Below are 25,467 nucleotides of genomic sequence, written 5' to 3' on the forward strand. Positions count from 1 at the left end.
TCTTCAGCTTCACTTGGTAAATATATCGCTGGTGCGGGTCAAATTCAATTCAAGATCCAGCCTTATACGATACGCTCACGTTGCCGACATTATCATACACATAGCGGTAAGGGCATATATCATGCCTCCTCGATCAGGATTAGCGCAGCCCACAAATGGCCGCCCTGTTTTTTCCATACGGTTCACTTACGACCCCAGATCATGAGGTCGACCATATTTTGCCGTGCTCTTCACTGGAATTCAAGGCAGTGTTGCCAGTTATCCTGCAGGACACGGTTGAATGGAGCGTGTGATAATATCTGCTCGCCACCGACTCAGAAATGATTTTTCGATCTTTGCCATTGAGGCTAAGCAATGCCCAATAAGCAGATTCCTTCAATCTCCTTCAACTTGGATATACCTGCTTTCTGGGCCTTAAGCAACCGATCCAACCGAGCGTCGTGTTTCTTTTTTCTTCCTCTCCGATATCCGCAAATACACAAATACTCCAGGCTATCTGGCAAAAAATCCACCAAGTCCTTTCTTTTTCAATTGTGTTTGTTGATTCCTCGGGCCAAGTACATTAAAAGGTTGACCCCCAGACTTAGCAGCTTAAGTGTTGACAAATCCTTCAGCGACCCGCTCCATTTCGACATTGAAATCGGGGGCGTCCTGTCTTCAGCAAGCAGGTGTCTCGCAAATGTTTCGGTACCCCACTCATCATCGCCTTCAGTTTCCAGTACTTCCTCTGTTTCATCTTCGCTTGCCTTTTCCTCAAAAAGGAAGATCTCATGTGCAACATTCAGGTTCAAGATCTGGAGAGTATCCTTGTGTCCGAGAGTTGTTTGCATGAATAATTTGAGAGCGAAGTTCGGAGAATGGTCACTGACAACTCGACCCCCGATTGAATACTGAATTTCGCGAATAACCTTGCACGAGCACAAAATTCTTGCAAGGCACATGGTACTTATTGATGAGTGATTGATAGCGGTCCTGCTGATATTGGACGATTCCGGCTTTTACCACGGTTTGTTTTCAGCTCCTCCTTGAGTCTCATACTCTCCTCCCAGGCCATCTATGCCCACGCGTTCAATGGATGGGAGGCGGTCAATTATTGATAAACAGCCAAAGAGGTTCATGGCATGGTATAAGTTTTTGTGATCGTAATCAGAGTCACAAGGCTTCTGATAATATAAACTTCGCGGAGGTTTTGTAGGTACGGTTTCATCAGTGATATCCATGCTGGTTCGACGGAAAATTTCATATAGGGGAAATAATATAGGTTCAATTCTCCCTCTCGCTCTTTCCTATGATATCGAGAGATTGGTAAGTTCTGTGCCATGCTCATGCTCTCCAGATCGGGTGAGACGGAAACCAGCAAAGCAGTCAGGGCTCACATAATAAAAGCACCGTAAGTACCCTTGCTGTAATAATACCACTCTTTATTAGCCAATCTCCCAATGAGCAGGTTCTTGGGACCAAAAGTTTAACTCACCAGTGACCTCGGTAGTCAGGCTCTGCACTAGATGACTCCTGCATCAACATATTAACCACCTTCTTCTCCTCGGAATCCACAAAGCCCGCCCGTCGTGTGGCAGTCCACAGAAGCTTCCTCGCCCTCAACCCTCAAACCCGGTACACCACGAGACTTACTGAGTCTGCATTTCGTCCTCGCTCAATTTCCGCTGATATCCTTTTGCGGTATAGTCTTCGTGATCCAGAATTCTTTCCCGGTAACCGACATGGTGCATATAGTGCCCCAGACCAGGTCTCTTCATAATATCCATGAGCAGGTTGGAAGCCTGGTCGACGCTATTATCCGAGAGCCGGGTGTCAATTCCATGATACTTCTCACGCGTTTCCATGTCGCATAGGGAGTGAAGAACCCGGCAATGGACGGAAAGTGCTGCGACATATTGATCCGATGGCAGAAAGAAAATGATATGGTGAAGAGTGCCAATGGGAAGACTGGTCAAGGTGCTCATTTTGATGTATCTATCCATCGAATCATAGTGAATGCGAGGTCCTTCACTCGGGCGTTGTCTTGGCAGTCACGTGGCTGTCAATTGGGGTGTGATCTGTATTCTCTGCAAATGCCTATGATAGATAATATGAATCTATCCACCTTATATTCAAGAGCCCGAGTTGTTTTATCCAGATTGGCTGGTGTAGAAAATGCTTTCCGAGTGTAGACATCCGCGCTGGAGCGTACAATATATATCTTGCAACTACGAGGAACAGAAATTGATACCGGACCCTGTGATCGAGAGAATGGGCAAAAGATGCATACTATCAGACACCATACCTATACTCACCTTCCAGCCAACTATCCCTAGTGTATTCCTGATATGTACCATCTGACCAGAGTTACAACAGCGGCATGTCCAGATGCACAAATCCCAAAGGAAAGGAATCATGACGAGCATCTACATAATACATAGTACAGATACGGATACAAGAACAATAAATACAGTACGAGTACTCTGTACGCCTAAGCCCGTATCTCTTATTTCCATTAAGATGACAACGATCAGCAAGCGGCGACGCACTACCATTCCACCAATACTAGACATCGCGGACAGATCTCTTGAAGGAATAGTTATCAATCTGTGGATTCCTGGACATACCCGAATGAGCTCAGTGCGTCGCCCGTCCCGTCATTTTGCGGGGATTGATATCACTTGCTTGTTTGTCTTGCCCCTCTGCCTGCGCATGTCCATGTCTCTAGTGGTTCGGATACGCTGCATTCCGGACCCAAGCTAGTATTACCACGGCTAATCAAACATATTACGGATTGATATATAAAGCCATGCAAGGATACAGGGTTACAAGATACAGGATTGCGGTCCATGCACTCCGTGTGGCTGCCATAAGAATCTTATCGCCACAAGGAAGTAATATCACAGTACATACAGTACAGTAATCACACTGATTTGCCCAGGGATTATTCAAGATCTTGTTGTAATTGTCTGAAACATGCTTGTACATCTACAGCCACATATGTACAAATACGAGTACGTTCTCCATCTTGTACAAGTAGTGTGTTTTGGTGGGTGAGCTGATGACATCAGCGCGGCATCGTCGGTCATCAGGTGTTCGTGATCAACCTTATCTTGTTTCATACCATGGTCTGTCTTACTTTTGTACCTTGGGCATTATTCTGCAGTACCTCTATCTGGTATCTATTTACGACCATCTAATCCAACATTATTCACTCTACACCGCAAACACCCAAACACCCAACAGAAAAACAAGGAACAAAACCCAAAACATGGAAGATCGGATCCAACCAATCTTCCATCTCCCCAGCGCATGGACCGCAAATCCCCTCTTAGTTCCCGCCAGCACGGTAAAATACGCGCACTGCCGATACTTACATACCATTACCAGCGAAGTACCAGTAACATACTTAGTACGCACGCACCAGCCACGATCTTGGTACCTCTCGGGATACTTCGGTTCGCGGATCCTTCCACTGTGTCGTTCTCGGGCACACGGCAATTACTCGTCTCTGCTTTATTAAGCTAGTGGAGGTGAATTGGTGGAGAATGTTTCTGCAGGAGTTTTCACGAATAGTTTGTGTGGCTGGACGGATTAGGATATGTAGACGTGTGTCTGTGCCTGGAACCTGCTTTTCACTAAGTTTTTATTTTTTTTTTGGGGGTTTTGAGTTTTTGAGTTGTGAAGACAGAGCGGAGTCCTTGTAAGGACCGGCAGTTATCCGGTGCGGCGGTGGATTGACGACTGCTGTGTCTTGCCTTCTGCAGAGTGTAGAGTGCACAGTACATAATGTACAAATGTACTCTGTACGCAGAGGCCAGAGAAATCTGCTTCCGATCGATTAGATCAGATCCTTCCCTACATAGTTCTCTCGGGGACGGAGTATGCGGAGTACCGTACGAGGTTCGTACGTACGCTGAGATATTATCGCCCGGCATTTAATCTATTTAGCATATTAACAAATATCTGCAGAGCTTGCAAGATTCCACAGCGGCAGGAACCTCGGCCATGTCATCGGTAAATTCTAGCGCAATGATCAAGGAAAATCTCTTAACCCGAGTTCCTTCCGAATCTCGGTGGAAAACAATCGATCCCAAACACCTTCCTCGGTACGAGCCTACTATGAACCGGTACCAGCCATTAGCTTTCGGAGAGCATATTCAAATATATCCAAGCGCTAACATTGGTCAAAGCGTATGGAGCACAGAGACTGTGGCCCCTCAAATTACGGTTAGCTCTGTCGAAAGAGCGTCTCAGGAAAAACAAGTCCGTAATGAATGGCGGGAGAAAGGTGTTCGTTTCCTCTGGATCGGTTCGAGGCTATTCCCGGGCGGGAAAAAGACCCACTTAGGTCCCAGATTAAAGTTTATACTCTGTAGCCTATCAGAGTAAGGATACGTGTTGATCGATCTCCAGGGTAAACATGCTTATGTTAATTAAAAAGAAAAGCAAAGATAATCTATTTGTGATTAGCTTGCATTTATTAATCGGTGGAGGGGATGTTAATTTACCTGCAATCTAAAGTGTCATGGTCTCGTAGGGTGACTCTGTCGAGTCAGTCGCTTCGAGCTTGACATGTGGGTACTCTCCCGAGGAAAAGAAAGAACTTGCCACCCCCAGATTCAGATCACGCCGAGCCATTTGTCCTCGGGAAGGAAGGAGCACGGTTCAGCTATGAACTGATGAATGGAAATATGTGATTAAGAGCAAGCAAGTACAGTACTCTACTCTGTAGGCAAGCAAGCAAGCAAACAGGAATCGATTACGTGGCGCATGAGCTCTGCATTAGGGTCGATGCAGGGGGACGCCATGTGACCTGATTTACTAGCTAGAGGCAGAGGAGGGGAAGACATGTGCGGGGATCCAGGGCGCTTAATTCTGTATTTGGGGGATGACTGGCTGGATCGCGTGTAGGCAAAAATATCAATTCGAGTCGAGCTTTGCTACTAACGGTCTCTGATGCAGAGTAGGAAGTATCTTTCGGAGTGGGCACGGTGCTCCGAGCTATGTAGCTCAAATACGGAGAGGGCCTAGCCCTTATTCGTTCATTAATGCTCAGTCGCTCCTCCGGCCATTAATACCGAGGCGTAGAGGCTCTATGTTGCTGCACAAATGACCAACATTGCATGATGGATTAGAACTAACCTCGCAGTTTAGCTTGGACCTACGACCAAGTCCTAGTATTGACTGTGGTAAAGTAATCCAACATTATCAATGACATTGGAAACAGAACCGAGTCATGGATCGACTCCGCATCCCACCAGACTAGCTCAATCTTAGTCAAAGCTCAAACTGCAGCCCTGCGCATATGCGCAACCAAACAGTACAGATACTCGTACATACAAATTAACATTCCAACAAGCTCGTCATGCAGCCTGGCCCGAAAAAAGACGCAGACAAACCTGCCCGCACAGATTACACAACATACTGCATACAAAATAGACAGCATATGCATCACAGTAAGCAAACCGACAAATCAGGAAACAACTTACGATCACAACCGGCCACAGCGCCTCATTCCAACAAACAAAGCTGCCCCGAAAACCAGGAAACGATGGACTATTTCCGGTTGAATCTGCGTCACCCTCGCCCTGCGACAGACATGCATATGTCACTCTTGGTTACAGTGTGACACCTCGCAGGAGAGAAGTGGAGATCCAAGCAATGATTCGACTTCGACAGGCAACAAGAGGTTCGCAATAGAGTAGGACGACGAGCAATGACTGGTGGAAAGCTTTTGCGAGGAGGATGAACAGATCCACGGAGAACAGGTTTCACAGAGGCGAAATCGATGGGATGTCAGCGAATGAGGAAACTCGGATTTGGGGAGGTTCGAGATGATGGAGTGTTACATTGGATCTGGATCATGTCTGTGATGGGATGTGATTATCGATCCGGATGGTAATCCCGTCGAGTTCATGTTCCATAAATATAGTTCTGACCAGGATGTTTTTATAATAATCTGAGCAGTTCATTCCATGGAACGGACGCGATAGGCTTTGAGTCTATCGAGTTGGCACATGGAAACAGGGATCTGGATGTCAATTTGCCAAGATGATCGTAAGCGCCAAAAGTACTACCAAGAATGTAATTTCGATAGCATAAATTCTTCCCCCCTCGGCTAATGAATATTATGCAGCGGATTATCAAGCAGTCTGGTAGCGCCGGAGAGGCCGATCATGCATATCTACCTGATTGGGATTGGTATTTGGATGTCAGAGTACGGGGTACTTGTACAAGTAATACGGGGTAATCCGTGATGCGCACATAGTACAATATCATGTACCCTGTAGATCTAAATAATGACAGGTGGCCTGTGGAGGTTTAATATATTCTGTCTCAACACTCCTATTCAACATGTCCATCTCGGTACTCTGGAGGGAATCCAGAATATTCCTTTTGCGGGTCCGGCTGTCATATTGATAGACCCATAGGATGGTCCAGTCCATGGAGAGCTGAACATCTCGTATCAGGGATAAGGAGAGTAATCCGTGTTTTTTTTTTTTTTTTTTCAAGTAAACTAGCACATGGGTCGGAGTCGGTTGGGGTTGGCCCGCATTTTGACTGAAGATTGTGGCCCAACGTATATCGTATCTATCTGGTTGATATATCATATGTACCAGCGTTGTCCGGGCCGTCAAGAATGCAAAGCAGCCGTCACCGCCAGGAAATGGGAAAGTGAAGACGATGCGACCGAGGTGAGTGAGGCTAGAATCAGAGATATTCGGTCAAGGCGCATGATACGTAGACGATCAGTAAAAAAAATTCATTTCTGTTCATATCTTTCCAGAATGGTAGATCTGATCGTGATATGACATTTTCAGCATCACAACAACGACTGCGCCACACGGGAATGCTCGGATGCCGGAGACACCGATGACAGCGATCCACAACAGCCTACTTTTGTGGCGCAGCGGAACTGTGGCTGTCCATGCTCTCACCGCGCGAAGGATTTGCCGAAACGGAGAACAGCGTCAATACCGTACGTCGATGGGGCTGCAGAGGAAAAGGTATGATGCAAGTGTCATGATTTTGGGCAATCGTCAGTGAAGATTGACAAAGGCTCCTTGATTGATATTCGCTGCTAGTTTTGTTAGCGTCGCTTAGAGGATAGCCACATGTTTGTCAGGTAATGCTCTGACAAGATGATATCTCGCCCGAAATCTGAAGGAATAGTGAAGATCGATCATATCATATCCGGACTTTTTGAACCGGAATGGACCTGCACAACAGGCGTTGGCTGGACTCTGAATCAGGATGGTGAATGTTGGTTGCACAAACATTCATCCTTACAGAGCACCAACAAGGTCATGTGAGACAATAGACTGACTCGACTGACTTGCTTGGTGCATAAGGAGCTATGGTACTGTAATCAAGCACAAAGTAAATATGACAGTCGCACGGGCTTCCCGTCATTGCACCCGCTGATTGGCACGAGCACCCTTGAGGCCCGTCACATCCGTCACGGCCTCTCCGCCAATAGTTCCGGTACCTTGTGGGCTGGAGCCATGTAGGATGCTGAAAAGGGGAAAGGTCAGAGGAACCCCTAGTGGGTTAGGGTGGGGCCCAATGCCCCTCCGATCGGCACCCAGGCCCATGGTGAAGCTGCTCGGGATGGACGGTCCATCGGAGCGAATTCAAGATCTCTACCGTATTGAGTCTAGTTCATAGCCTTGATTTACTGCATACGTACATACAGTGCACTACTCTCCACTAGTACTGAGTAATGACGACGGGGATGATGAATTGGGTGAGGATCGATTGAGGCCCATGCTTCTTCAGCCAGCCACTGTCAGAACCGAAGTGATGGGACCTTCCCGCTAAGCCGATGAACACCCTTTTCCCGCTACTTTTACAAATAATGTATATCATTCTCGAATATAGTTGTGATATTGCGTCAATGGATGTAATAAGGGTGGTTACATTTGATTCCTTTCCATGTTTATTCGTAGAATACCGGACACTGTCATGGTAGATGGCGTTCACTGCCCTGTCCCTGCTCCTCCGGCATCTCCACATCCCTTGTTCATTTTGGGTTAGCCTGTGGGGTGGCCTTTTTTTTTTTCTTTTTAATCTTACACAAGGTCCATCATTACGATACCGTACGGACGTGCATACATACACTAATTCAAATAAAAATAAAAATAAAGAAATGGACACGGTCGGCACCGAATCCGCATTGAAAATCCCTTCTGATTGGCCTCCAGCAGACTGGATAAGAGTGGCTTTGAATCAGGCTCCGGCGCCCGTCACAAAGTTCCAGATCCCATACAAATACAATACCAACACCCGCCCGAAAAGAGTAGGTCGTGGGCATCATTTAATCCTGCTTCCCTCCTCCACTTCTCACCTCTCTTTATAACCTCCTCGTCTTCCTCTCTGTATCTTTCTTTTCTCACTCACATATCATTGCATTCCTGTCTTCCTAACCGCCTAATTCTCCGTCCTTGCATACTTCTTCTATTCCTGATTAGAGGATAACCTCATCAATTGTGTCTCTGTCCCTCCTCTTTCTTAGTCCTGTCCCTCATTTCCTCCGAATTCCAAATCAGATAGCTTCGTTGCCTTTGTGTTGTCATTTGGAATACTCTATTACCTGCCATCTACGCCAATTCCTCGATTTAGAGTCTCTGACATTCCTGCTGCACCCGATCCCTTGCTGCACCTACACCTTCTATATATACCGAATATCCAAGGCTCTGGCACGTTCCGCGCCCTTTTGACGGCCCGCGATTTGACGGAACCTTATCTCACGGCCAATTGGAGAAGTGGTATGCACCATTCTGTCATATCCATTACTATAAAAGACAGCAAAACTGACATACCTTGCTTGCTGTAGGACTGCGATTCGCACCGCTTCCTCTCCGTTGCCTTCTCTCCCTCACATCCTGCACCCAAACGCATCACCAACAGATACCCTTATAACCTGCACCATGTTGGCGGTCATGCCCTCGAGACAACAGGAAGTCCCGTACTTCCAGAACCCTACGATGGACCCTTCGATGGTCGACCTCTTCACCTTTCCTATGGACAGCCTGAGTGGATTCGGACAGAACAACGACACAACAAGAGTAACACAATCATACTACGAGCCACCATTATATTCAGAGGACATTCAGAAGCCAGGATTCCCTTCTCTTCCTGGTTCGCCTCCGGCTGCTACTACCCAGGCCCCGGAGCCTCGGCCTTCTCTGTCTAGTGCTTCAGCTCCATCAATTGCTAGTACATCCTCTTCTGCTATTGGTTCGCCGTACTCTGCCACACAAGGCATCCAGGAAGGCTGGATGGATACAAATCACGAACTTAGTCTTGCAGGTGCTATAGGTGATTTGTTTCCCAGCGACCAGATGATCAACACCTTGGACGCAGACGCCTACTTTCAAAAGAAGGGCCCAGATAACTTTGTCGGTTAGTTTCCCTGCCACGTATTGGAAATGATAGACTTTGCTAATGATTAGCAGACCCTTCCTGGATCCAGCCTATTCCTCAACAACCTAATGGATCATCGCCTGTCACCTATCCCGAGCAACCCAGCTACGCCATGGGTCAATCTGTCTTTGCACAACAATCACCAGAGGCATCTCCTCTCCCTACCCTGGAGGGTCTCGAGAACAACGAGACAAAGGAGTCGAAACAGCCCCTTTCACCACAAGCCACGCTGTCTGGCAATCCCCCTTATCAGCCCATGTACAACCGACGATCCTCTGCCTCTTCCACCCACAGCCGCGGCTCTCGCCGTAGCCCTTCTGCCAGTAGTGTTGACGGTGAAACCAAGGGGCGGTGTCCTCATCCAGAGTGCGGTCGGCCCTTCAAAGATTTGAAGGCCCACATGCTCACGCATCAGGCTGAGAGACCCGAGAAGTGCCCGATTGTCAACTGCGAGTACCACACCAAAGGTTTCGCTCGCAGGTACGACAAAAACCGTCACACCCTTACCCACTACAAGGGCACCATGGTCTGCGGGTTCTGCCCAGGATCAGGGTCTCCCGTGGAGAAGAGTTTCAACCGGGCCGATGTCTTCAAACGTCATTTGACCTCTGTGCATGGTGTCGAACAGACTCCTCCCAACTGCCGGAAGAAGAACTCGAACTCGAAGAATACCATGGCGTACAGCAGTGACTCCACTGGCAAATGCTCGACATGCTCGGGTACTTTCAATAACCCGCAGGACTTCTATGAGCACTTGGACGACTGTGTGCTCCGCGTGGTGCAACAGGAAGAGCCCAGCGAAGCCATCAACCAGAAACTGTTGGCGGAAGTGGACTCGGACGAGGAGGTAAAAAAGACCATGGAGAAGCATAAGTTGACTGACAACACGGCTGGTACTGGTTCTCAATCTGACTTCAATGATTCTCCCTCGAACCAAAAGTCGGGCAAGGGCAGCATCAAGTCCACAAAAGGCAACACCAGCTCGCGTCCCATCCTGGGAAAGAACGCCATCACCAAGCACTCGACACAAAATAACAACGGCAACAGCAGCAAGCTTCGCCCAATGGTGTCGCGGCGGCGGAATAACCGGAACTTCTACCCTCAGTCCTGGGGGTGTCCGGCGAGCAGCATGAAGACGAAAAAGCGCGTTCTCTGCGTTTTTGATGGTCCGCGCCGCCTGTGGAAAGATGAAATGATGCTCGACAACGAGTTCGAGGTCCGCGTCAAGCTCCCTGGCGGAGCAGGCGACGGCACCAACCGCGACGCATACATCACCGACCTCGACATTGAGACCATGAAGCGCGCTGAGGGCGTCTTCAGTGCTACTGCTGAGGAGCGGGGGGAGTGGACCGATGGCCCTTCCACGCGACTGATCGGGCAACCGATGATGCCCTTGCCTGGACTCAGTCAATCTTCAGACGAGGTTGATTTGGACGAGTTGATGAGAACCTGATTCTTTTCCTTTTGTCTTTTCTCATTTGTTCTTTCATTTGTTGCATCGAATTACGTCAAACTTGCATCTTGTATTATGAGTGGCCTGTGTGTTTGTTCTATTTGGAAATTGATACCACTGAGTTTTTGCTTGTGAGAAAATAGTTAATTCATATGTCGGGGTTTTTGGCGTTGGTGATCTCAAGGAAAATACAAGGAAAAAAAAATCCGGTCCGAATAATGAAAAGTCTTATCATTTGCTTATACATGATTTTTTGAGTAGTAGTATAGTATCTGCAGGAATATGTAGAATTGGGTTAACCTATACTTTGACAGTTACTTCACCTCGTGCCATGGAATTATCACATGCCCCGCATTCCCCTCCACAACCTTGTCCCAACCTCACGCTACTTGTACACACCTCAATTTCCCATCCATTGAAGTATATACATAAGTCAACATCCAACATGCGACTAGCCCTCTCAGAACCCCTCTCCACCGTCGTCGCCAAACGCTTCGCTGCAGCCAAGGAAGGCGGCCATCTCATCTTCTCCCCGACCCAAGTCACCACCATCCAGACTTCTGGGATATCGGTACGCCTTCACCTGCCCTCCTGTCACTCATAAAGAAACCAAAATGGAACACATCCGCTGACGCAACCACGGGATAAATGTATAGTACCAACTGCGCTACTGCCCCTCCCTCGCCAAAAAGCCCTCCGCCCTCCCCAAACCCGCCGACTCCGCTCAAACCGAAGCACAACGACAGGGCAAGAAGCCCGATCCGTTCGATAATCCCTCGCCGGAGTTACTTGTTGCGCAGACACCTGGCTCGGATAATGGGGATCAAGGATATTGGGTCGTGTTGAATAAATTCCCGATCATCAGGAACCATTTCATCCTCGCGACAAGGGAGTGGAAGAGTCAGACGGATTTGTTGGAGAAGAGGGATTTGGAGGCTTGCTATGCTTGTATAAAGGCTTGGAAGAAGGATGATAATGGTGATAATGGGGAGAGGAATGAGGGGAGGTTATTCGCGTTTTTCAATTCAGGTCCGGAAAGCGGTGCGAGTCAACCGCATCGGCATATACAGTTTCTGCCGGTGGAGGATATGAGGCAGACGTATGAGGGGGTGGGTGTTGAGGGATGGAGTCCTTTGATTGATGTTGTTGCTGAGCGTTGTCGGAGTCAGTCTCAGTCAAAGGAGGGGTATTTGACAGATGACCGGTTGCCATTCGCGCACTTCGCGCTGCCAATCCCGACCAATCCGTCTGCGGAGACGTTGCATTCTATATATATCTCGCTCTACAAAGTTGCTGTCTCCGCTGTTATCGAAGGCTCCGAGAACCCCGCTGATTTAAGTATACGAGACCACGGCCCTGCAGCTATCAGCCATAACCTTGCGATGACCGAAACAGAGATGATGATCTGTCCACGACGGAGTGAGAATGTTACGATTCCTATACAAAGGAAGGAAGAAGCGAAGGGGGAGGGTGTTGTTGAACCGGGGGTCATTGCGCTGAATGGGACGGTTTTGGGGGGTACGTTGATGGTTAAGATGGAGGAGGAGTGGGAAGAGCTGAAGAGGAGTCCGGATGTGTTGGCGGGTGTGCTGGGGAAGGCTGGGTTTCCGGTTGGGGGGAGGGTTTCGTTGTAGATGTACCAGAGTTTAAGGTTGAATTAGGTATATTTATATTGGTGTGGTGTAGATACATAGACTTATTATTACTTTTATCTATCTGTGAAGAGTGACCCGCCCAAACATGTTAAAGGGACAAACGCCAGCTAACCCCCTGAACAAAGGAAATATCCGCTCACAATCACAAGAATGATCGTAGTCATTTCAAGTTAATTTTGTGGAGTTCTGCCCACTTCTTCTTGCATGTGGCATTGCCAAAATGATACGAGCCACCATGCAGCCAGATGTACCCTGCCACTTTCTTCCACGACACCTTCGGCACTCCACTGTCTGTGCTTTCACCTGTAGTATGGCAGCGAGCAGTACAGCCACACCCTTGTCCTCGACAGAGAGAGTTCTGCTTGAAACTCCGCCGGTATGTGTGACGCTCCCTTTCAGAAGAGAGGACGTGGACGGCTTCGCAAAGCAAGCGGACCTTTAGCACATGTTAGTCAACAGCTCAGTTTAGTATACCGGGGAAAATAAACGTACATCTCTCTCCTCCCACTGCGGTTTACGGACACGTTGTTCCTTCGTTTTCGTCAAAGTACGGAAACGTCCCCGCAGGGTTGACTCTGCCTCTTTGAAACCACCAAGTCGCTTGATGTCCTTGTAGGACAATCCATGCCGCTTGCAGTCTATTAAGAACGCATTGCGGGTGTTAGAAGGAGTTGGTGCGGCTGCTCGGGGTGCAACTGGGATGGTAGTAGCTGGGGTCGTGGTGTAGAACTGAGATTGGAGTTGGGGCTGAAGTGATTGAGGTTGAATGTTCTGGTGCTGGTGAGTGAATGAAGGGTAGGTGGACGCTTTATGCTCGGTAATCTCAGGTACTGGACTGGTAAAGAACGCGGGAGCCTCGTCCGTGTTGAAATCCAGCCACGGAAGTCCGTTGAACATCATCATTTCCTCGTTTGTAGGCTGGGCCACTTCCCACGTTGTGTCGATAGTTGGAAGCAAGCACTGATTGGATGGTGGTAGGTAGTAAGGGACATTGGGCCAGGTTCCCATTGTTGCTGCATCTGTCTGTTGATGGTAGTGCTGCGCCGAAGAAGAGGAAGAGGTCGACGAAGCTGAGGATAACGATGATGAAGACCACGAGGCAGGATTCATGGTGCCGAATGTGCTTGACATTGGTGTAAAGCAAGGCTCATCAAACGTCGTTACGGAGCTATTGGGGGAGCTTTGTGCGTGCAAGAAGCTCAGATCCTCTGCGCTGTGACTTGAGCCTGAGTGTCGTTAGTATAAACATGGTCTAAAGACAGGATATAAAGACTTACCCGTCAAAGGCGTCAAAGGGGAAGAGCCCTCGCGCTTTGGATAGGCCGACTCTTCGAAGGAAGAAAAGTTGCTATTGGCCAAGTACAACGACCTTGGCACAGGGTGGGCGAGGGTATTCTCATTTGGAAGAGGCGAAGAAGGAAACTTCTGCTGATTCTGGTGGATGGAGAACGATTCAGGCCAGTATTGAATCTGGTCCTGTTCGATTGATGTTGTCTGCCCGTTGGACATGTTGATTGATGGAAAGGTTGGCTGTTGATGAAAGTCAGAAATCAGTGACGCGATGAGGAGGTTGTCAAGTAAACAGAAAAGTGAAGACGAATGAACCTGATATAGGCAAGCGACCTCACCGCTCTTGATCAATGAATTGTATACAAGATGTCTTTGCTGATCGATCTCCGTCGTTGAAATTCTGCCGATTCCCGGGTCTTCACTGCACGTTGCTGTCAAGCTTAACGGCTGACCTGCATGTTTTGGGTTGTCAGCATTCTATTCTAAAACTTGACGAAATGGCAGATGCAGATGGAGGTGTTTCACCTGTTGGTTCGGATGGTTGAGTGAGACTTTGGCTGCGACCGTTTTTGTTGGTTACGGTTGCTGATGGAGGATTGGTTGTGAGTGGACGAGAAAGATCTGATTCAAATGCAATGTAGGTAAGGATGGGAATGACTGAAGGGATGCACCGCTAACTAGAAAGCAAAAGAAAAGAAAGAATGTTAGAGTTGGAGATGATAGAGATGGAGAAATGGGTGTTCTCTACAGAGTCGGCGGTGCCTTTTATTTTATCACTCTGTCATAACCCCGGGTGATCACCCAATACCTCTCCTCTCCTATACATATATATCAAAGCTCAGATCCCCTCGAGTCAAGGAACAGACAGAACCCTAAACTATCGAACGGAAGTAGATCCCCCTCGTTCCATACCAAATCCCGAACAATATTGACCCGGGGAAGTCTGGAAACAGACAAGGGACTTCTCGACGGAACTAAAGATCTGGGGCCCGTCGAAGCAGATACTCTAACCCCCTAACATCACCATATTTTCTCTCTCTCTACGCAAAAAAGGAACAGGGACTTCTACCGGGAACCGGAATGACTGATTGAAGCGACGGGATCTACTGTGCTTTAGTTGGATACTGTATCGGTGGCTGATCAATTGACAAGTCGCATCGTGTTTCTTGTGTCGTCTGTGTGTTGGTCTATGTATCTGGCGGCGACCTGTCTGTCTGCCTTCTACCCTGTGGAAATGATAAAAAGAAAATCTACCGGAAATCTGGAAGTGTTGATCAACTCTTGGCAGTGAAGAGAACGATGAACGACGATTCACCGCGGGTGTCGGGAGATATGCACGTATTTCCTAGTCTAGAAGTACTGAGACAAAATAAAACAATCAAAACCATAGAAAAATCATATATAATGGCGAAACGGAGAAAAAGCCCCCCGATGAGACAGAAATAAAAAAAGAAAAAAACAAATTGTGGCCATCGGATAGCGACAGACGCTGGTGGAGCCCCGATAATATGCATGTACACAAGTAGGGCTTTGTTCCTTAAATGGCCTATTCGGGGTGGCTGCATTTACCGCCATATTTACTTTTTTTGTTTGGTCTCTTTCTGTTCCCTTCTGTTGGTTATTGTCTCTACTTTAGTAGTCAAAGAATATTATAAATAAATTATTTTAAACTCCGAGCTTATGTTTTATTGACAGACGTTTGTCGGAGAATTCCATTCGACTCGGGCTTTTCCGGAAAAATCAGAGCCGTTGTGCTAATTTCTACCCTCGTTTCTCTATGAAGTGATTTGTTTTCCTCTCAGTTGACTGGTCATCTTGCAGGTTCATGCATGTGCTGGTCGTTGAAACTCCTCAGTACCCCGTGTAGTATCGCAGAGTCAACGTTGACAGGTCCTCCATACTCCATCCGTATACACACTGCGTATCTGCATCCTAATCCTCAGTGCATTCTACATACAGATTTCGCTTCCTGCCAACTCAACCCGGAACCACATAATAATATCTATAATAATATCTGCATAGACCAGGATGTTTACCTCCTGCATCTATCAAGCAATCAGGCATATTATCCCATCCACGGATCCCTTCCCCCGAAGGCTACCTGCTTGCACCACAAAGGAATTGGAAGGCGATACATCGGAAAAAGGAAAATAAAACATAAAACGAGCCAATAGCACGTTGGGTCAATATCAAATCCATGCCCGGATGATGTATATTCTTCTCAACCATGTACTTGTACATGCATTCGGAAATCCTGCACTGCAGTAAGTACGGCTGTATGTACAGAGGGGACAGGGCGTATGGCGCGATCGCATTATTCAATATCCCCGAATTGGTGTAGGTTTCGGTTTGAACTGGTTGTACATGATCAGATATTCTCTCGTTATCTGCCACGAGCCGCTTCAACTGGTTTGCATCAGAAGCGGCGCACGGGAAGCCAGTGACCGGCTTCCGGTTCCAGACAATTGAAAACGAAACGGTCAATTCTTCAGTCCGTAAAAAGAAAAGTAACATTGGACGCTGGAAGTGATCCGTCATTCTGGAAAGGTACGTTTGTCAGAAGCCAAATCCCGCTTTATTGTTTTCTGTTGCTGTCTCTGTATACAAATATATCAATTGAAAGGCTCTAGAAGCTTGGCCACCAGTCTAGATACTTATAGTTTCAATCCTTTGCGAATCATTAACATGACCCTAGATTGATATGTCACTTCAAGCAGGTGCTTCTGGACTTAATTGATCCTGCCGTCCACTAATCTGTGCTCTCACTGACGCTGAACAGGACGGTGATCGAGAATCAATGACCACCCCTCCGGACGTCGCCGGTATCAGTGTCGCCTCCCGTCCAGATTCCCCTTCACTCCCCCCTTCACCCAGTTGCATCCGCCGGCCCATTGCCTCCTTACTACTCAAGTAATCCAGCAGTCGATCGACCAAAAGTACTACAATCTGTTAAAACCATTGGATGAAGTAACATCGCAGACGAAACATACCGAACAACAAAACAAATGTAAAAGCGTAGAGTATGGTCGGAGACGTCATAAAGGAGTATGCCAATCGGAAATCGCTCGCAAAGAAAATCAATCCGCAAAGGAAAATGGCCAAGACAATGCGGACAGCAACTCCAACTGCGACATACGCCTTGCGAGTGTGGCGGCGAGCTAGGAGCACAAAAGCCGCAAAGAGAAACATTGCCAACGAAGCAACGATAAAGTAGTACACATACACAAATCCCAGCAATTCCATATACATCCGTAGGAGTTGAGCATTGTTCAGCTGACTGATATCCGTCCCCTCAGCTGGATTAAGCCCCATACTGGAGAACAGGGCCGCCGTGACATTTCCCACAAGATCGTCGATCCGATCATCCGTCAGAGAGTAGAGAGCCACAGCAGCACTGTTTGGACACAACGGCCGGTTTGGTAGATCCTCCAAAATGGCCGAAATCACCGCTTTCTCTTTAATGGCCCCGCGATTGTAATCGATTTCCATATCGGCAATAGTACTCCGAAGAAGCTTAATGGCTCGTTCGGCGTTGGGTCGCGGTTCCTCGCAGGCGAACAGGATCGTCTCCGTCAGGTAAGTGATTTTCAACGTTATATCCAGCGTCAAAGCAAGAATACCCGCTCCCTCAAGCAGGAGGATCAGCACCACGTGAAAGGGATAGTGAAGCTGCGCCCACAGTTGCTGTGTGATCTTTCCAAGGGCATCTCGTGGTGTAACATCGAAATATGCCTGCCATAAAACGTACTAAAAATAAGAGACATCAGTATGAAAGTTATCCAGCGGGAGGGTCATCCGAGACATACAACATTGCTAGTGACACCCAAAATGTGGACAAACGACCACTTGGTCCAACCGCCAGGCCGTACTGTCTTATTCACAATTCTGGTGATGGTTATGACGCCTTCGCCAATGATGATCAAGGTAAGGAGTCCCATTCGCACGTTGAGATGTGTGTCTTGGAGACCTATACGGGGAGTGGCGCCGGATATCCCCATCACCATCCACATCTCGAGCCCAAATAGCACAAACCAAACGGTCCATATGTAGGTCTGTGGTCCGTTTCGTACCTTGAAGGCAAAGAACAGCTGCAAACGGTTTGCGATATGAGCATGGTATCCCCCGATAGGGTGGTAATAGGCTTACTCCGAGATAGACAACGCTGGAAAGTCCAAGAATTGCGACGATATGCTTCATGCCTTTGGCAGTATCCTCCATCCTCCCACGAAAAAAACGACTGTTGAAGGTATACTGTATCGCCAATAGCGTTCGACTTCCGGCCAACAGCAGGCTCAGTGACTGAAATGCCCAGACGTTATCATCCTGAACTCGGGTTGTAAACCGTGTCCCGGCCGAAGCAAATCCGACCATGACAGCCAATTGGGCCGCTTTGCAAACTCGTTCAAAGACCGAATCTCGCGCAAACCGTACGTCGAATAGCGTCACTTGGAGCCAGGTAAACCAGATCACTCCGAGAAAACCGATATATGCCCCTAAAGCTGGCCTTCCAGTTAGAACTTTCCGTTGGTAAGTGATTGTTCCAGTATAGCGACCACGTACCCTCCACATTGTTGATTTCGTGCGTAGCAGTAAAGGTCGATAGATTCGCGACGAAGAACAAGTCAAAGAATAGTTCGATTGGAGTGGCGTCGGAATGTCGATATAGTTGTCCTTTTTCGTCAATTGGGCTCTCGAACCAGCCCAGGCCGTACTGCTGTCTTTGGATTCAATAAGTATGTGAAGTATCTTTCAATATGCCTTCATGACGCACCTTTTCGTATGATCTTTGTGCGTAGTTCTACGCCGGGGCTTCCGAGAAAGAGAAAAAAATGGTGACCCGGGCATATTAAGAGGAACCCAGGAAGTCAAAAAAGTAAGATCAGTTCATTGGGGTATCATATAAAGACACTTGGTTTCTGCGATTAATTGTTGCTGAAGGTCATGAAAATGTTCTTGTAGCCCCGGCCGAAACCCGCAGTCCCAACAGGGAAAGAGCTAAGTCGAGAACCAGGAGGCAACTGCGATGGACGGAGAACCCATCAACCGTTCAAGATTCGCTTTCAGAATTGCCTGCAGTTATTGCCATTGGGGCACCGATAGTCTCTAGTCCTCGCGAATTTTGCATCTCAGACGTTTCATCGGGTGTGAGTCCAGCTTCCAACCTGAGTTTCTCATAGTTGTCCCCGGCCTCCTTGATTAGAGCCTGGATTTCCACTTCTCGTGCAGCTATATCTGCTTTCTCCTTCCTCAAATCTTCCATGCGGTTGATCATCTGTGATCTTGACTTCTCCATTACAGCAAGATTGGCGCGGAAACGATCCATGCTGTTCGAGAGACGCGGAAGTGCAGCCATCTTGGGTGGAGTCCTTGGTCGATCTACTCGATCACGTCCTCCATTACCCATCGCGGCTCTTGTCTGATGGGCCTCGTAGGCGGCCTTTTCCTCCAGATCCGAATCGTCCTCGTCGGAAGGTACCTCAGCTTCGTTGATCAGTTCCCTCATTTCTTCACGTTGTTTCCGCTTCTGCTCGCGCTCTGCTTTCCGTCCAAGAGAGATTCGGCCGTCCTCCACGAATTCATCGAAACCTTCCGCGAAGTCTTCGTCGTCCCTGAGCAACCGGGTGTCCCTCTCCTCTGCTAAGCTCTCTGGATCCCACTCATCGACCTGCGCAGCGTCGTCTAATGCAATATAATCTTCCTCTTTCGCCCCATAACCGTGTTCCTTGGCCAGCCGCGCGCGCCTTTCCTTCTTCTCCCTGATCTCCGCTTCGCTGGGAATGGCCGATGGCGCTGTCACCTTCATGACCTCTCCAAATTTTGCAGCCACATCAACCGTACTTTCCTTCTCCTTTTCTGTCATGTTCTTCGGCGTCGCAGGCTGCGAATCCCGGAGTTCCTTCAAGTAATCCTCACTGTAGCTTGGCCTCTCCTGTTCCAATCCGACTTTGAATTGAACTTTATCAGATAACCCAGACGATGCAAGACCTCGCTGTACCGCACTTTTCTCGACTGCTCGTCTTCCCAAACCGGACCGTTTAGGCAATATGACCTCGCTTTCTTGTTCGGCATCGTCGTTCATCGATGTCCCTCCGGGACCGAAAGATAGGCGCAATTTCGGCTTTTGCTTCATTTTGGGATGCATCGGTCGCTTAACAACTGGTTCTGATTGTATATTCCATTAGCTCTAGCTCAATATCTTCCTCATATTAGTTTCTAGAAATCAACCAACCTTGTCCGCCACCTTCATCGTGTTCTTCATCATCGCCGCCAATCTTGCGAGGCTTCCTCCGGTTCGCAAACGTAGAGCTCATAGTGAACATAAAATAAAAGAGCAGCTCAATGAGAACTATCACAAATAACAACACAAAAGAGTAGCAATCCCAACCTCTGTCGTCACCGAAGCTCCGCGTTTTTGGAGCTTGCGGGAACATCCTTTCTCCGACCCAGCTTATTCCACCGCACGTCTCAAAGTCCGCGGCGCGACAAGAAACAGCAACCCGATTATATTCAGCACCGGCTAGTCAAGATGCCTCAAGCTCAGCCAGAATTGAAGAAGGTATGTCGCAACTCTACCATTCCCAGTTGATAGGAGAGAGCTGACTGTTTGGCGTGCGATTAGTACATGGAAAAGCGGGTATTCTGCCAACTTAACGGCGACCGCAAAGTCATTGGCGTTCTCAGAGGTTATGATGTACGTGAAACAAATCTTCTATTGCTCGGATGCTCCTATCCTCGATCTATCGCTTGCGGGATATGGGATGAGTGCACAGGGTCGAGCTATATTTATGAGCTGAGAACTGATATCGGGTGTCAGGTCTTCATGAACCTTGTCCTGGACGAGGCTTTCGAGGAGAAGCCGGGTGGTGAGAAGGTCGCAGCCGGCATGGTGGTAAGGATAAAGTACCCTATGGATTCCGAAATGTTGCTAAGGATTACAGGTCATCCGCGGTAACTCCATCGTTATGCTCGAGGCCCTGGAACGGATAAGCGAGAAATAAACACGCACACCAGCACGGTTAGAGGATGGACGCTATTCGAGTTCTTATACCTTTTCAATTTTTTTCTCCTGGCGAGGGTTGTTTTAAAGCAATAAGGAGTTCACGGGTTGCTTGCTCATAATGGGACGATCAAAATATTTTACTTAGTTTCAGTACCTGTCTTACGGGAAGAATAAAGGCTCACATAGAGAGCGTCGCCTTTGCCCCTTAAGGCCACGGTTCGCTTCGAGAATGGTTTTGATTATTTGGCGATGCAAGACATGAAGCGCAAAGGATATTGATTGCATCAGCGGAAAATGAGCCTGGAAACCAAATGCAGAATAAAAGCAAACGCCAGAACAAGAGCTATGAATGTCAAGAATAACTCGAAAATTATAATTCATTCCCACTCCACCATTTAGAAATCCCACCGTCTACCGTCATGATATGAAAGAATAAAAAAGGCAAAAAAAAAAAAAAAACGACCAAATATAAGATACAGACATGAAAGGAAACAAAACGGCAGTTGGGACTCGGATTAATTATTTCGGCTTTTGCCCGATTTTCAGCTTCAACTTCAGCCCGCCGCCTGGAGTGGTGGCCGGGGTTGACGGTGTGCCCGGTGTAGCTGGAGCAGGAGAAGAGGACACCTTGGGGATGTGCAATTTCGGTTTGGGTTGTGAGGTTGACATGGAGGTCGCGGATGGGGTCCCCGAGCCAACTTTGGATTGCTTGAATGTAATGCGAGGGCCGGGAGGTGGCATTCCCTGGTCCTCTCGCTTGCGTTTTGTGGAGGCGGCTGCGGCGTCTTTTGTGAGGGTTGTTCTAACACGGTCTGATTTGTAAAAGTGCAAGCGTCCCTGTGAGGATGCGTTAGTACACATGGAATAGTTCTTGATAATGATGATTGTCGTGGCTTACCTTTCCGAGATTCCTGACTTTCCAGTACCGTGGGTATCTGAGTGAAACCCTCAGGGACGTGATCGGTTCGTACAAGACCCGACAGAGGTCCGTGAACTCAGAGAGTTCGAGTAACCCAATACATGACGAATTGCAGGCAGCCCAAAGAGAATCCTTCAAGACCTGATCACCAGAGAGCTCAGTCCTGAGGCCCTCCATAGCGCCGGGCACGGTCTGACGTCGTGCAAGATCTGCTTGACGAACTTCCGTACTGGATTCTTGCTCAATAATCAAGCCATCATTCTGAGCGGGTGCTTCATTGGCCGGTCCACGGCCAAACGCAACCGGAGCAAGAGCTCTGCCGAAGGCGTTATGCAGTCGACGCCGAAGCCAGGCGGAAGAATCGCTTGACATTGTGAAAACGAACCATTTCAAAAGTTCAATACTGCCGAAAATGTCCATATCGACGAGACACTCAAAAGCGTCCAAGCGGAGTAGATCGTAGGTTCCGGCACGAGTGTATGGTAGGAACTGCATATAATCAAACTCTAATAGGTTGGCTTGCATGAGTTGCCTCTGACACCGTAATGCTGCTCGCGAATAGACGTTCTGGTATGAGCTGGACCATTCGTCCATCCGTCGGTATCGATCGATTTCAGCAATAGCGTCCTGTTCCAGTTGCTCTTCAGCTTGTGTCTCGAGAACTCGTTCCATGTCAAAGTCATCGAAATTGTCTTGAGGGACCTCAGTCCTCCCCAGCATCGCGTCACATAACGACCGCATTAATGTCGCAACATAGAAGTTGTCCGAATACTGTTCGATGTCAGGATTGATAATGGCGAGCTTCCAAAGCGGCTTACCTCGTTGTTCGAATTATCATTGAACTTCAGCTTCTCAAAAAGGAAGCGCTTCACTCTCATCGGGGTTCGGCCACCATTGTCGCGCACCTTGGATATGGCTTCAGGTATGACCAACTGCAGAATGTATGCAGCACGGTCAGAAAAGTCGTTGGAACGGGTCATGGGTGACCCTGGAAGGCAGAACATTTCCTGGAATGCTCTCTCCAAATGGTACAACCCCAACCAATTAATTTCCTCCTTGGCATGTTTCACCAAAGCCCGAGCTGCTGATGCACGTATCCCGTAGAAGTATCTGCGATCCATCAATGTTCGAACAAATATTGTCGATATCAGCGGATGCTCTTTCTGCGCCGCCATGTACTGGAGGGACTGGTTCATGGTTAGTTATACCAACCATGAGAAAGACACCGGAACGACTAACCTCCAACTGAGCTATGACATCTCGATCTTGCTGAAGCTGGGAGAGATACATGTAACCCGGCATCACCAAGGAAAGCTTGCAGATCCACTCGAAATCCGCATCCATGCGAATCCATTCGTATGATTCCTGGCCCATTCGTTCCTCATCCTCCTTGCTCCAGTCAGCCAACCTCCAGTCCTGCACCTCATCCTCTGATTGTAGGACATCGCCCAGGCAGTAAAGGAGAACATCCTCCTGGGTTTCCACACTGGGGTCTGTCCCTGTCGCAGCGGCAGCACGTTCTTTTTGTCGCTTATTCCTTTTTAAGCGCTTGTATTTCGTGTTATACGGAATCTCGAATTTTGTAACACCCTCCTTTATTTCAACTATGTGTTCGTAAGGTGTTCCATCGGCTTCGTGAATACGGATCGTCATGGAGCCTGTGAAAACAGGTTGCACAGTACCAGCGTACACCTGACGGATCTCTTCTTTCACGTCACGCATGAATGTGTCCTTTGACAAATCACGTGTGGTCGGCTGCTCCGATTGCACTTGTTTAATCATCATTTCGACGACCAATTTCTTTTTATTGAACCTTTGCGTAGCCTGAAAGCGCGGGCAACCGGCGCCGTACACCCATTGCAGGAAGAATGGATCTAGTTTCGCATGTCCGAGCTTCTCGCATGTCTTCTGAAAATAAGCGCTGGTGATGGCGCCATTAGGGATATCACCCGCTCGAGCAGATATAAAGAGTCGAGAAACAATACGGGCCATGGTGGCTTTTCCACTGGCCTTGGTAAGACGACGGTCGAGAATGAACAAAATCAGAGGAGCTTTGAGGGCGATGAATTCGACTTCAGAAGGATCCAGCTTCAAAATGTTGCCCATGTCATAGAGAGATGGTCGTTCATAATCCATCTCGCAGACTCTATCCGACATTTGCTTTAATCGGAATCGGTATTCGTTATTTCCGCAAAGAGTTTTCATGAAGATGTCTGTTATATACCATGCCATTCCGATCGTGACCCAGGCATCAGCAGGCTCTTTAGGAATAAGATTAACGCCGGTCCATTGGCAAGATAAAGCATAGACTAGTGTTCTTGTAGTATCGTGTATCGTGTCGATTACCTCCTCAGGGAAGAGCAGATGGCTGCTACAAATGGATAAGTACGCTGTTGGAAAAGTAGCCTCAGGCGAATCATCCACAAAGACCATCTTGTAGCTCGAAAACGGGTAAGAGCCGCAATTGATTGAGAAGTAGTCAATAGCTCTTGGCAGTGGGAAACATGTATTCCTAACTTCGTCTGACCTTCCTGGCAGGCAAAACGCATGCACCGGAGTAGAGGCCTGAATAAGCCGCTCATCTTGGTCGCTTTCACGAAAACCAGAGAGGTCTACACACTCGAAGGGGCCGACTGCAAATCCAACCTGCTGAGCAGAAAGCGAGGAATAGCATGCGAAAGAAACCGTTTTCTTGCTTGGATCTTTCGGGTCGACAATCTCATCAGTCAGGTCTCCGGAGCAAACCACCGTCAGATCCAGAGCTTCATCATCAGGAGAGATATATCGACCGTTTCCAGACGCAGTTCTCGATCGGCCAGTAGTGGTTGCTGTTGACTGATCCCGATTTTTACGATCGAACATATCGCCAAGAGAGCACGGACACTTGATCGAAAATTCCCACGTGCAGCGAGCGGATGGATCATCAACGCACGGAAAAAGAGGGCATCCAATACCATAGCCTAACGGGTTGGTCGTATACGCGTGCGGATAGCGCCTGTCACCATTCCCCACGCCCACAAACTGCAAACCATCTCGTATTTGGTCGATCACGAATTCCACATAGACAGTCAGAGCTGTAAATCTCGGAAGCACTGTTTCGGCAGCCTTTGAGCTTAAAGGTCCTTCTTGGTCGTCGGAGGCACCAGTTGCCCTTAGGGCCATCTGGTTTTGCGCTTCGATCGAAAAGGGATCAAGCTCGTCGATGCGGACATTCTTCGGGATGCTAACGAGCAGGTCGGGCTGCGGCGGAGTATGCAAGAGCTCATCTATCTTAGACGTCAGGCGTCCGTGGTAGTGAGAGCCGTACAGTTGGAGCGAGTCATAGGGATCCGTATGTTTGATCGCGGGCGTCTTTCCGTTGACTGTCAACCTTTTCACCTCTCCTTGACGAAAGTTCAACCCAATAACTCTCAAATCCTTATAGTGCGGGTGGATGGTAATCTCTGTCTTGCCCTTGAGACTTCGATTTGCGAAATCTACCTCCAGTTCAACTTTCTGGTGTGCGATGGAGTAGCCCAACCCTGGCCAGATGGGCCCGGCTGATGTCTCAACGACGCCTGGCATCGCGCAAGATACTCAGTCGTAGACTGCGCTGTGAGCGCTGCGCGAACCATCCACCGTCATGTCCGGGCTCACTGAGCAACCATAATACCACTCTATATCGCTTCGTATCGATGCAGGAAGGACGGGTCGCAATCGTAAGACGAGTAGAAGATGGCGCCTGGAAAAGCTTGGACTGTCG

The 25,467-nt window shown here is 48.3% G+C and overlaps 10 protein-coding genes across 10 annotated transcripts; 3 read left to right on the plus strand and 7 right to left on the minus strand.

Moving 5' to 3' along the window:
- Positions 1–527: 527 nt before the first annotated feature.
- Positions 528–941, minus strand: ACHE_60610A (uncharacterized protein; the record flags this gene model as incomplete). The annotated part of the gene is made up of 1 exon (XM_043281803.1): positions 528–941. One exon carries the CDS (start codon positions 939–941, stop codon positions 528–530), a length of 414 nt encoding a protein of 137 aa, XP_043139246.1.
- Positions 942–1,365: 424 nt separating this feature from the next.
- On the minus strand, positions 1,366–1,982 carry ACHE_60611A (uncharacterized protein; the record flags this gene model as incomplete). Its single annotated transcript, XM_043281804.1, has 3 exons — positions 1,366–1,403; positions 1,475–1,512; positions 1,633–1,982. 3 exons carry the CDS (start codon positions 1,980–1,982, stop codon positions 1,366–1,368), a joined length of 426 nt encoding a protein of 141 aa, XP_043139247.1.
- A 5,409-nt stretch (positions 1,983–7,391) lies between these two features.
- On the minus strand, positions 7,392–7,577 carry ACHE_60612A (uncharacterized protein; the record flags this gene model as incomplete). The annotated part of the gene is made up of 1 exon (XM_043281805.1): positions 7,392–7,577. The coding sequence occupies one exon, from the start codon at positions 7,575–7,577 to the stop codon at positions 7,392–7,394; it is 186 nt and encodes a 61-aa protein (XP_043139248.1).
- Positions 7,578–8,912: 1,335 nt separating this feature from the next.
- Positions 8,913–10,861, plus strand: zfpA (putative C2H2 finger domain protein; the record flags this gene model as incomplete). Its single annotated transcript, XM_043281806.1, has 2 exons — positions 8,913–9,387; positions 9,441–10,861. The coding sequence occupies 2 exons, from the start codon at positions 8,913–8,915 to the stop codon at positions 10,859–10,861; spliced, it is 1,896 nt and encodes a 631-aa protein (XP_043139249.1).
- Positions 10,862–11,306: 445 nt separating this feature from the next.
- Positions 11,307–12,495, plus strand: APA2 (putative bis(5'-nucleosyl)-tetraphosphatase; the record flags this gene model as incomplete). Its single annotated transcript, XM_043281807.1, has 2 exons — positions 11,307–11,432; positions 11,518–12,495. The coding sequence occupies 2 exons, from the start codon at positions 11,307–11,309 to the stop codon at positions 12,493–12,495; spliced, it is 1,104 nt and encodes a 367-aa protein (XP_043139250.1).
- A 181-nt stretch (positions 12,496–12,676) lies between these two features.
- On the minus strand, positions 12,677–14,025 carry ACHE_60615A (uncharacterized protein; the record flags this gene model as incomplete). The annotated part of the gene is made up of 3 exons (XM_043281809.1): positions 12,677–12,952; positions 13,009–13,742; positions 13,794–14,025. 3 exons carry the CDS (start codon positions 14,023–14,025, stop codon positions 12,677–12,679), a joined length of 1,242 nt encoding a protein of 413 aa, XP_043139251.1.
- Positions 14,026–16,515: 2,490 nt separating this feature from the next.
- ACHE_60616A (uncharacterized protein) lies at positions 16,516–18,651 on the minus strand (the record flags this gene model as incomplete). The annotated part of the gene is made up of 6 exons (XM_043281810.1): positions 16,516–16,745; positions 16,797–17,553; positions 17,613–17,894; positions 17,953–18,305; positions 18,367–18,524; positions 18,578–18,651. 6 exons carry the CDS (start codon positions 18,649–18,651, stop codon positions 16,516–16,518), a joined length of 1,854 nt encoding a protein of 617 aa, XP_043139252.1.
- A 202-nt stretch (positions 18,652–18,853) lies between these two features.
- On the minus strand, positions 18,854–20,117 carry ACHE_60617A (uncharacterized protein; the record flags this gene model as incomplete). The annotated part of the gene is made up of 2 exons (XM_043281811.1): positions 18,854–19,968; positions 20,036–20,117. The coding sequence occupies 2 exons, from the start codon at positions 20,115–20,117 to the stop codon at positions 18,854–18,856; spliced, it is 1,197 nt and encodes a 398-aa protein (XP_043139253.1).
- A 215-nt stretch (positions 20,118–20,332) lies between these two features.
- ACHE_60618S (putative small nuclear ribonucleoprotein SmG) lies at positions 20,333–20,804 on the plus strand (the record flags this gene model as incomplete). Its single annotated transcript, XM_043281812.1, has 4 exons — positions 20,333–20,362; positions 20,426–20,497; positions 20,621–20,695; positions 20,745–20,804. The coding sequence occupies 4 exons, from the start codon at positions 20,333–20,335 to the stop codon at positions 20,802–20,804; spliced, it is 237 nt and encodes a 78-aa protein (XP_043139254.1).
- A 521-nt stretch (positions 20,805–21,325) lies between these two features.
- ACHE_60619A (transcription initiation factor TFIID subunit TAF2) lies at positions 21,326–25,289 on the minus strand (the record flags this gene model as incomplete). The annotated part of the gene is made up of 4 exons (XM_043281813.1): positions 21,326–21,643; positions 21,705–22,496; positions 22,544–22,912; positions 22,965–25,289. 4 exons carry the CDS (start codon positions 25,287–25,289, stop codon positions 21,326–21,328), a joined length of 3,804 nt encoding a protein of 1,267 aa, XP_043139255.1.
- Between the last annotated feature and the right edge of the window lie 178 nt (positions 25,290–25,467).

The sequence above is a fragment of the Aspergillus chevalieri genome, chromosome 6 (assembly GCF_016861735.1).
Source record: "Aspergillus chevalieri M1 DNA, chromosome 6, nearly complete sequence".
In the NCBI taxonomy this organism is placed as follows: Eukaryota; Fungi; Ascomycota; class Eurotiomycetes; order Eurotiales; family Aspergillaceae; genus Aspergillus; species Aspergillus chevalieri.